This window comes from Palaemon carinicauda, chromosome 28 (genome assembly GCF_036898095.1).
Source record: "Palaemon carinicauda isolate YSFRI2023 chromosome 28, ASM3689809v2, whole genome shotgun sequence".
Lineage (NCBI taxonomy): Eukaryota > Metazoa > Arthropoda > Malacostraca > Decapoda > Palaemonidae > Palaemon > Palaemon carinicauda.
The window spans coordinates 94,537,211-94,548,586 of NC_090752.1; the positions used below are offsets into that span (position 1 = coordinate 94,537,211).

Below are 11,376 nucleotides of genomic sequence, written 5' to 3' on the forward strand. Positions count from 1 at the left end.
GATGAAAAAAGCATTCGTGACGATTCTGGGAGACTAGTCCGAATGGCTATAGAACAGAAGAAAAAGAAAAAGAAGGACGACGAAAACTATGAATAACCACTGGAACTCACAAGGAGCAGATGCATCATAAGCGAAATGTTCTCCTAGAAGAAGAACTTGAAAAAACACAGCAAAAACTGGCGTTAGCGAGGAAACAACTAGAACTTTCTCGAAATTGGATTGGAGTCCTGAAGGAAGAGATCGCCGAACTGGATCAGAAACAGGAGGTGAGGAATCCTCAACTCAGCGAAGAGACGACCAGGAGGTTGGAAAGCCTCGAAAGGAAACTGTTGGAGAAGAACGGTCAAGTGGAGGCATTACAGGCGACTATAAACTCTCAAGATCTTCAAATTGAGAAAAATCAAACGGTAATCAACCAATTACTTGAGAAGATGAAAATGTGGACTTCCGACAAGTCCTTCTCTATGAAAAAGAAGAAAGGCTCCGGCAAAGAGAAGCAAAACTGAAGTCCAGAGAAACTAGACACTGGGGACTGGAGTCAAAACGGGCAGATTCAGGAAATCAGCGCAGACGTCAATGGGAATTGGAATACTACGAATTTCTTGTAAAAAGTCGTCAGTACGCCCTCGATAATGCCTTCGTTATTTATTATTCACTTAGGGGAAGTGAAGATTAATTACTAAAGGTATTCTTGTCGTATCTTTGGTAGAAGGAATTCGAAATGCCGAAAATGAATTATTTTCACGTAGGAGAGAGAGAGAGAGAGAGAGAGAGAGAGAGAGAGAGAGAGAGAGAGAGAGAGAGAGAGAGAGAGAGAGAGAGAGAGAGAAATCCCAATTAGGTTGCATAATTCATTTAACTGAAACGTCAGTAATTCTAAGTCATACACGTCATTTTAATCTTAAAAATTCACAGAAAAATCCACCAACATTTGGAGATTAAAATATCAAACATCTATTCAAACTATTATAAGGTAGGGCGCTACACTGTTGCTATATTGGTAACTATCATCATCTCCTCCTATGTCTATTGACGCAAATGGACTCGTTCATTTCGCCTGTCGTCTCTATCTTGAACTTTTAAATCGATACTTCTCCATTTGTCATTTCCTACTTCACGCTTCATAGTCCTTAGCCATGTCGGCCTGGGTCTTACAACTCTTCTAGTGCCTTGTGGAGCCCCGATGTACGTTTAGTGAATTAATCTCTCTTGGGGAGTGCGAAGAGCAAGCCCAAACTATCTCCATCTACCCCTCACCATGATCTCTTCCACATATGGCATTGCTAACTATATTAACTATTACTTCCTTAAGATCATGAAAATGATAAATAACGAATAGTGAAGGAAGTCAGATATTACTTATCCCTTAACACAACTATCCTTGCAAGGCAAATATATTCACACTCAAAATCATAAGCAAAACTTGAAACATATGAGGAGCAAAATAAAACTTTATCCAACACATGCTTAAATATAATAAATTATCAGTTACCAATCCCTCTACGAACAGCTATTAATGAAAACTCCTTTTTTCTTTAATTTCGATGAAAATCTCTACAGAAAAATCAATATCCTGCTATTAATGATTACAAGAAAGAACATCCTAAAACAATAAGTAATAAAATTAGCACATCACATTTTTTGATTTACCGTAGGTTATTATTATTATTATCATTAATTGCTAAACTACAACCCTTGTTGGAAAAGCAGAATGCTATAAGCCCAGGGGCTCCAACAGGGAAAATAGCCCAGTGAGGAAAGGGAAGAAGGAAAAAATAAATATTTCACGAATAACAATAAAATAAACACCTCCTACATAACCTATTAAAACTTCAACATAACAAGAGGAAGAGAAATTAGGTAGAACAGCGTGCTCGAGTGTACCCTCAAGCAAGAGAAGTAAAAAAAAATAATCAAAATGCTTTTACATATCAGTAAATGGTTATTTATAAAATATGAAGAAAAAATCATTAATTGTGAATTCAATAACGTATAAAACATGTATAGAGCAAAGGTTTCCGTTTATTGAGACATAAACGAAAAACGTAACGAAATTTTGCGCAAAATGTTAGGCACGAAGTGATCGCAAGAGAATTGCATGACGGAAAGGGAGCAATTAGCAAGGTATTTACGCAACCATCATTCAGTTAATTACAATAAACCAGCCAATTAAACATAAATCTTAGCAATTCTGTGTCATTCACTGACATTTGTTAAAAATCCATAATTATTTGGATGTACAGTTGGACTTAGGAATTCGTAGTACACCACGCTCCAAAGAAATGCACCCTGTGCAACTCTTACTGCGCGGGGAGTTCCTGTGTTTACACCTCTCCCTTCACTATCTCTTTTGTGACTCGCCGCGAATCAAGGCTAGGACTGAGTGAAATTCGTCGGCGCGAGGTGTGCCAGGGACTTCTGTGTCCAACTGTACTACATTATCATCATCATCTCCTCCTACGCCTATTGACGCAAAGGACCTCCCCTGAAACTGTACACACCCTTATCATCATCATCATCATCATCATCTCCTCCTACGCCTATTGACGCAAAGGACCTCCCCTGAAACTGTACACACCCTTGATCAAATCAAAAGCTCCCGAACGCACGGTAGTATTTTATAAAGGATAATCATCTCGCGGAAATATATGAAAAAATTATAAGTGGAACACACAAACACACGCACCAACAAATAATTTTTATATTTCGACAAATGGCCCAATCTCTTCTAAATCTGTGTCCAGATCTGGAAATTAATGTTTGAATGTTTTAAAAATCCATGACTATATTTCCATGAGATATTTACCTTCCAATATCGCAACTGAAGCAAATCTACTCGACTAGTGGGCAGTCTCTGTACACAAAATGTTTATATATTTTAATCAAATCTAACAAAAGAGGATTTCATCGTCCACTTTTAACGCAATCAATTTCATACGAACATCCGCAAATATACAAATAGATTTTGTGTCATGCATTCAAATCTTTTTCAAATAGCATGATATAATCACTGACTATATTTTAAATAGATTTTATGGGTTTATTTATCAGTCCCAGCTCCCCAATAAAACTGTATCAAGATTTACAAGATATATATTTTTCAAAATCAGCAAACATTCATAGGAATCGGCCTATGGGGATATTCACTAACAAAGAGAAGCAGACAGAGAGGAGATATCAACATGTAAACAACTAAACAAAGATATCGACAGTGGCACAGTTTAGGGAGATTTGCAAGGCTGGGATTAAATGTAAACGAATTTATTGGTCACCGAATAATTCAATTAAACTGACTCAATTCCACCAAACGCAAGTTAAAACTAATTCCATTCCTATTGAAAGTTCAATTTAAATACATTGCTACCCAATTACGATGGACTGCGAGGTTCTACCTACCTCTAACGAACCCCCAACCTTGAAACTTGCATCTTCCGGAAATATTAAGTCTAAAACAGCCACATTAACTACTACCACTTCCAACTTCAGTAACCTAATTTATTATCGCTTCCAAACTTCAGATACCTCACCAACTACCAATTTCCAACATCAATACCCTCATAAACTACCACCAAATATACTTTCCTGAGTTTATCAACTACCATTTCTCCACTTTACCACTCTCACTACTCAACAACTTCACTAAATATTATCATCCAACTTTAGCCACCTAACAACCCTTTTAAAACTTCAGCAACCTCGCGTTCTATAATTTTCTAAACTTTTGTAACCTCACATACTACCATTTCTAGGCTTCAACAACCTCGAGAAATGTTTCTCAACTTCAACAACCACACCAACTACCATTTATCAACTTGAACAACAACTACAAATACCATTTTTCAACTTGAACAACATCACTAACTTCCATTTCTCAACTTGAAAATCAACTCTAATTACCATTTCTCAACATAAACAATAACTTTAATTAGAATTTCTCAACTTGAACAACAACTTTAATTACAATTTCTCAACTTGAACAACATCACTAACTTCCATTTCCCAACTTGAGCAACTTCGCTAATCCCGAAAACTTTCTTCAGAAACCTTTACAAATATCGCTTCCTAACTTCAGCAACATCACAAGCTAAACTTCAGCAAACTCATCCATTCCAATTTCAAAATTTCACCAGTATATCTCAAAATTCGAGCGTTACCTCGGCAGCCTTACCATCTACCATATCCCATTAAACCAACATCCTACTCCAGATCTACTTCAACTAAAGGTGACCTTTAATACAATGGGAAGAGGTTGTGAATGATTTGGGTGGTGGAGAGGAGAATTCCATTTTAGATATATTGAACGCTCATCAACTCTTAAATGAAACTGCTAACTATGGGAAATCTTCAGTTGCTTACAGCTTTTATTGGGAGAAAACTACAGTGGAATTTATGTATGAAAATCAGCTAAAGGGGGCCATGAATCATAGGAAATAGCGCTTGTACGTATTGATGTATGAACTAAATACAAGCTAAAAGGGGTCATGAATAATAGGAAATAGGGCTTGTACTCATTGATGTATGAATTAGAAACAAGCTAAAAGGGCTCATGAATAATAGGAAATAGGGCTTGTACTCATTGATGTATGAATTAGAAACAAGCTAAAAGGGCTCATGAATAATAGGAAATAGGGCTTGTACTCATTGATGTATGAATTAGAAACAAGCTAAAAGGGCTCATGAATAATAGGAAATAGGGCTTGTACTCATTGATGTAAGAATTAAAAACATGTTAAAAGGGGTCATGAATCATAGGAGATAGGGCTTGTACTTAGTGGTGTTTTGAGTGAAATAATCTCTCAGTATGATATAGTATAGCGAATAATATACATGAGAGAGAGAGAGAGAGAGAGAGAGAGAGAGAGAGAGAGAGAGAGAGAGAGAGAGAGAGAGAGAATATATATCCCATACAGATTACTTTTTCCCGACCTTATTTTTTTTCAGAATAGTGTAAAATAAAAATTGCATTATGTATGTACAGTTTTTCTAAACCTTCAAAGTAACTGAATTACCCGAGAACAACTTTACAGTAAATCTCTTTCTCTAGTATTGTGTAGAAAGTTCGATCGCGTCGTTGTATTGAACTTTTAGTTTGTAACATTGACGCAAAAGAATATTGACGTCAAAATTATTGCAACGAAACCTTTCAGAAATTCGGGAAGCCATAACAAAGACAGTAATGTTATATACGATTAGACCTTTTAATTCGTGTCAAAATGCACTTATTTAAGATTTGATCGCAACGGAACGCCTCAATAAACTATACTTGAATTGTATCCAAATATAAGCTATGAAACCCAAGTTGATATCGACTTCTAGACCTCGGAATTATGATGGAATTAAAGTATGGCTTGCCAAATACCCTCCTCCATGTTACTACTAAAATGAGATTAATCTTGAAGATGAGAGCTATGATGCTTCAATGTAAATTACTGATGAAATATTAACCATCCTCAATATCTAATTGTGAGCTTTCCCTGATAATTAATTACCATTCGAGGGAAAAAAAAAACCATTTAAAAAAATAATAATCACTTACCTTATCAGTTCCTCGAAAGACATGGAATATATACGCAATATCACTCATAGAAATTTTCTCTCCTAGCAACAACTTCTAGATAAGATAGAATGAAAGATCCCAGCCATCTTGAAAATCTCATCTTCAATCATCTGTTGACGAGAAGAAATAAGGTTGATTAAAAAATATGGTTATAGAATCATACCCAACAACAATTACAGGGTAGAAGGAAAATATATCAAAAGAAAATGTCACAACGGATCAGTTTACTCAAAATGTATTGAATGGCATTAAACACCTCTAAGGAATGCTGCATGCATCAAAATTAAAAGGGTCAAGTATAAACCTACAACCACATCAACAACCACAAATGCAGCCGTTACTAATCCACTGTAGGACAAAAGCCTCAGACATGACCCTTTTCATGTCTGGGGTTTGGCCAGTTTTCATCACTAGGATGGCCACTACGGAGTGGTGATGGTGGGAGTACTTAGTATGATCACCCACAGCAAACTAACCTAGTATGGGTGACCCTGACTAGTACAGCTTTGCTGATCATGACGATACAGAAACCCTTTCACCACTTTAAGGTATTCCCACTCATAAAAATCTTATTAAGTAAACCATGTCATTAATCAATGCAAAGAAGATTCCAAAATTGGGAAAAGAGAGATAAAGCTCCCAAACTAACAGCTAAAGATAAAAGAGGGAAATTACATGAAAGATAAATCTGGTCGAATCCCAAACGATGGTAAGACTCAACCTTCATCATCAGTCAGGCCTTCCTCTCGTTCATTTGGCCTAAACTTTCGTGATTAAATTTTTTTCCAAAGTTAACGGGTTATTTCCCCCTAGACTCTCCTTGTCCTCCCTTCGACTCATAGTCTTTAGGCTTTTCTTTCTATCCTACACATTCCTTGTTTTTAAAAAGGATAAATTTTTTTTGAAGACAAAGATTCACAGTTTTCAAGACACAGATTCGCTGTTTTGAGGACACAGATTGGCTGTTTTGAAGACACAGATTCGATGTTTTGAAAACACAGATTCGCTATTTTGCAGACACAGATTCTCTGTTTTGAAGACCCAATTTTGCTGTTTTGAAGAGAAAGATTCGGTGTTTTTAAAACACAGATTCACATTCAGAGCAACGGTAAAGTCGTGAAATCTATATGCCAAAATCAATTCATTAATCTCCTTTCCTAATCTATCATTCAATTAATAATTCTGCAGAACGAAAGAATGAATAAAAATGTCCTCCGAAACATGTTTCTTGTCTTCAGCCTGGATATATATTACACGATGCATTTTCGAAGGTTATTATTTATTATTAAAAGGGAAGAGATTAACCAGCCTAATGAGTCAAGCTCGACTCTTACAGAGCTGGCACAATTAAATTCGGGAGTTAAAGATATTTATATTAAAGCTAATAATAAAATAGGAAATACATATCTAGAAAAAATAGGATACAAAGAAATATTTGTTTATAACCATTTGTGAAAAATAAAAAATTAAATTTTCTTTATAAATCCTTTTTCTTAAAATTATTAAATTATTAAAGACAGAAATTCCCAGTCTAAGAAAATGACCAAAAATCATTCTTGCCAAAACATTAATACCACTCTATTAAAAACTTTGCATTTGATAAAAATATATTGTAGGGAAAGAGAAAATGAAAGAATGGCCCCAGGTCCCGGGCGTAGCAGGGTGCTAAGAATACCCGGGTAAATAAATACTAAGGAAAAATTGAGAATTGATAATTGGATTATTAGAACCATGAATCATAATGGGAAATTACAGCAAGCGGAGAATGAAATTATGAAACATAGTTTGGATACCTTAGCCCTAACTGAAACACGTTGTGAGGGAATTGGTAGAGAAATCTTAAACCAAGGCAAAACTATATATACTCAGGAAGAACAAATGGAGTTGGAAGAGAAGGGGTAGGAATGATGATAATACCATGAGCAGAAAAGGCATTAACGGAATGGAGAGATGTAAATAATAGATTGTTACTTGCAAAGTTTAAATCAAAGCAGTGCAATATGAGCATTATTGGTTGCTAGGCACCAATAAATAATTCCTCTGAAAAAAAAGGAAAGATAAATACTATGAAGAACTGCAGAGTGTAATAGATGAGGACCCAGAGAGAGATATGAAAGTTGTAATTGGTGAATTAATCAATAATCAAGATATAGACAATATAATGGGTGTTGGGGGTCTTGTCGAAGTAGAATATGAAAATGGATTTGTTCAACAAAAAATCTTGTTATTGGATGAACTCTTTTCCAGCACAAGGACATCCTCAAATATTCATGGACCATGTGGCAATTTAAAAATCAACTAGATCACAAAGCCATTAATAAAGAGAGAAGGAGGACTCTGAAAAATGTAAGAAGCTATAGAGGTGCAGATATTGGTACCCATAGTGATCACCAGCTCCTAATTGCCACATCAAAATTAAAACTGAAAGCACCCAGCAGAAAGGTAGATATGTAGGTTTGATACAACTAACCTTCTAGGGGATGAGCACACAGAAACATTTGCAATTAAACGTAGGAATCTATTTGCAGTTTGAGAGAGTTTAAGAGACGAAGAGCAGATAATTAACGAAGAATGGAGTTATATTAAGAACATATCAGTCAGTTTGTAGTGGAGTTTTGGGGCATGGAGTTACAAGGAGAAAACCATGGATATCAAATGATACTTGGGATACCATAAAAAAGGAGACAAAGAAAGAAATTCATTGTTGAAAGTTTTCGAGGAAGTAATGAAAATTACAAGGTAGAGCGTGCTATGTATTCCAGTATTGATATGAGGTCAAAAGAAAATCCAGGAATGAGAGTGACAAAGCTATGAATTAAGGGAGTGGCTATGGTGTAAGAATTGCTCATAGAATTATTAATGAAATCTGTATTGGAAAAAAAAGGCATATACCAATCATAAAGAGAGATGGATCTGTTATAACTACAGAAGATGAAGAACGGCAACGTTGGATGGAACAATTTAGTGAAGTCATGAATACGAGATATGAAGAGAATAATTTGATCGATATACCTGAAGCTGAGGAAGACCTTGATGTGCCCATCAATGAATTTAGTGTGTTTCAAGTCGTAGCTATCATTAAAAAAAAATCAAAATATGGAAAGCCTATGGATACAATGGAATAACTGCCGAGATGATTTTGGTCGAAAATGAAGTGCTCCCAGAATACTTACAAGATTATTTTGTAGAATGTGGCATGAAGAGGCAAATCCTGATGAATGAGAGCTAGGATTGTTGGTGAAAATGGCTAAAAAAGATCTGACTGATTACAATAATTACAGACATCACACTTACGTCAGTTGTCATGAAAATATATAGTATGCTCATTCTAAAGAGACTGGAGAGAAAGATTGTTGAACAGCTGAGACGAACAAGAAGGATTTAGAAAAAGTAGAAATTGTATTGACCAAATTTTCATTTCACACGTTGTACAGCAATGTGTAAAATAAAGAAATCCAATTTTGATGGCATTTGTAGACTATGAAAAAACCTTTGATAGTGTACAGCGGCCAATTTTGTGCAGAGTCCTGCGTTATTATGGACTTCTGTTCATGAGCATTGTAAATCCAAAAGTTAATATTAGGGGAGTCCAATAAAATGAATTTCTAGTTGGCAGTGGAGGACTTCAAGGGAATGTGTTGTCACCTATGTTGTTTATCCTCCTCATAGATTTCGTAATACATATTTGGGGATGGCGGAGGAGCATTGGATTGGGTTGGTAACAGGAAATTAGCGGACCTAAAGTATGCTGATGACGCCGTCCTTATTAGCAAAACGCCACAGGACTTGCAAAGCTTCATTACCTGAATGCCTGAAATAATACATAAGGTTGGGCTAAAGATAAATAGGAAAAATACCAAGATGATGAGAACGGAATATGCAATGGAAAATGAAATATCATTGGAAGGAGAAAGGATTAATGAGGTGGAAGCATATAAATATTTAAGAAATATCATCTCTAATAAAGGTTATTTAAAATTGGAGTTTAATGAAAGATTGAAAAAAAAAGCAAATCAAATCGACTGATATTACATATAAAAATCATCAGTTCAGTGAGATCGTAGTTACTCTATGGACATGAGTCATGGTATGAAAATGAAACAATATCCAACAGATTTTTTAGATTTAAAGACAAAACTCTCAGAAGAATATTAGTAGTTAAATTACAGGACAGGATTATGAATGAAACTATAAGAGAGATTACTCAAGTGCCATATGTGGATGAGATCATGGGAAAGGCTACAGGGAGATGGTTTGGTCATACTCTTCACACTCTCTAAGAGAGATTGGTTCACCAAAGTTTCAACTAGGCTAAACAAGGCACTATAAGAGTTGGAAGACCCAGGCCTACATGGCTGAGGACTATGAAGCTTGAAGTAGGAGATGATGAAGGGAGAAGCATTGATTTCAAAGTTCGAGATAGAGACAGCTGGCGAAATCTAATTGAGGCCCTTTGCGTTAATAGGTTTAAGATGTGATGATGAAAGGTAAACAGTATATACAAAGATAAAAATATATTTATACATACGCACATACATATGTGTATATATAAGTGTGTATATATATATATATATATATATATATATATATATATATATATATATAATATAGAAATGTGTGAGTGGTATGAAAATACAGTGTTATGAACAGTATATATAGTAAATATATATATATATATATATATATATATATATATATATATATATATATATATATATATATATATTTACTATATATACTGTTCATAACACTGTATTTTCATACCACTCACACATTTCTATATTATATATATATATATATATATATATATATATATATATATATATATAATATAGAAATGTGTGAGTGGTATGAAAATACAGTGTTATGAACAGTATATATAGTAAATATATATATATATATATATATATATATATATATATATATATATATACATATATATATATATATACACATATATATACATATATATATATTTACTGTATATATATATATATATATATATATATATATGTATATATATATATGTGTATATATATATATATATATATATATATATATATATATATTTATATATATATATATGAATAATATTGTATAAAAATGTATACACGCGTGATATACTGTATATATGCACAAACACATAAACTAACAACGGAAATTCACTAAAAAACCTAACGGTCCCTATTCGCTGAATAACTATATTATCTGAGAGAAATTAGAAAAAATTTTCCGGTTTCCAATAGCCATGACATTCGTTTCACGAGTGACGATTGACTCATTAATATGCTAATGAATTCTTCACGCTAATGAATCCCTTTCATATCTCTAATGACTGAATATTGATACCTACGAAACTTTCGTATTCTTTTTTCTTCAATAATATCTATATCCGGTAACGGAGTAGATGACGTTTCCGTTTTACATATTTTAGTGATATCTTTCAGCATTCCAAGAGAGGATAAGTTTTCCTTTTAATGGAGATATATTTTCCTGGTGTATATATCTCTATGCAGATTTGACGTCTCTTAAGATAATGTTTTATAAGGCTAAACATGTAATGCATACATACACATACACACACGCACACACACACATAATATATATATATATATATATATATATATATATATATATATATATATATATATATATATATATATATATATACAGTATATATATATATATATATATATATATATATATATATATACAGTATATATATATATATATATATATATATATATATATATATATATATATATATATAATATATATATACTCACCCAAATACCTAAATCTATATATACATACATACT

At 33.7% G+C, this 11,376-nt stretch overlaps 1 protein-coding gene across 1 annotated transcript; it reads left to right on the forward strand.

The window, feature by feature from the left end:
• The first annotated feature begins 119 nt into the window (after positions 1–119).
• On the forward strand, positions 120–506 carry LOC137621946 (tropomyosin alpha-1 chain-like). Its single transcript, XM_068352446.1, has one exon. It carries the CDS (start codon positions 120–122, stop codon positions 504–506), a length of 387 nt encoding a protein of 128 aa, XP_068208547.1.
• The last annotated feature ends 10,870 nt before the right edge of the window (positions 507–11,376 follow it).

What these genes read in the sequence shown, in the direction of transcription:
- LOC137621946 (XM_068352446.1), top strand. Translation starts at nt 120, where the DNA reads ATGCATCATAAGCGAAATGTTCTCCTAGAAGAAGAACTTGAAAAAACA.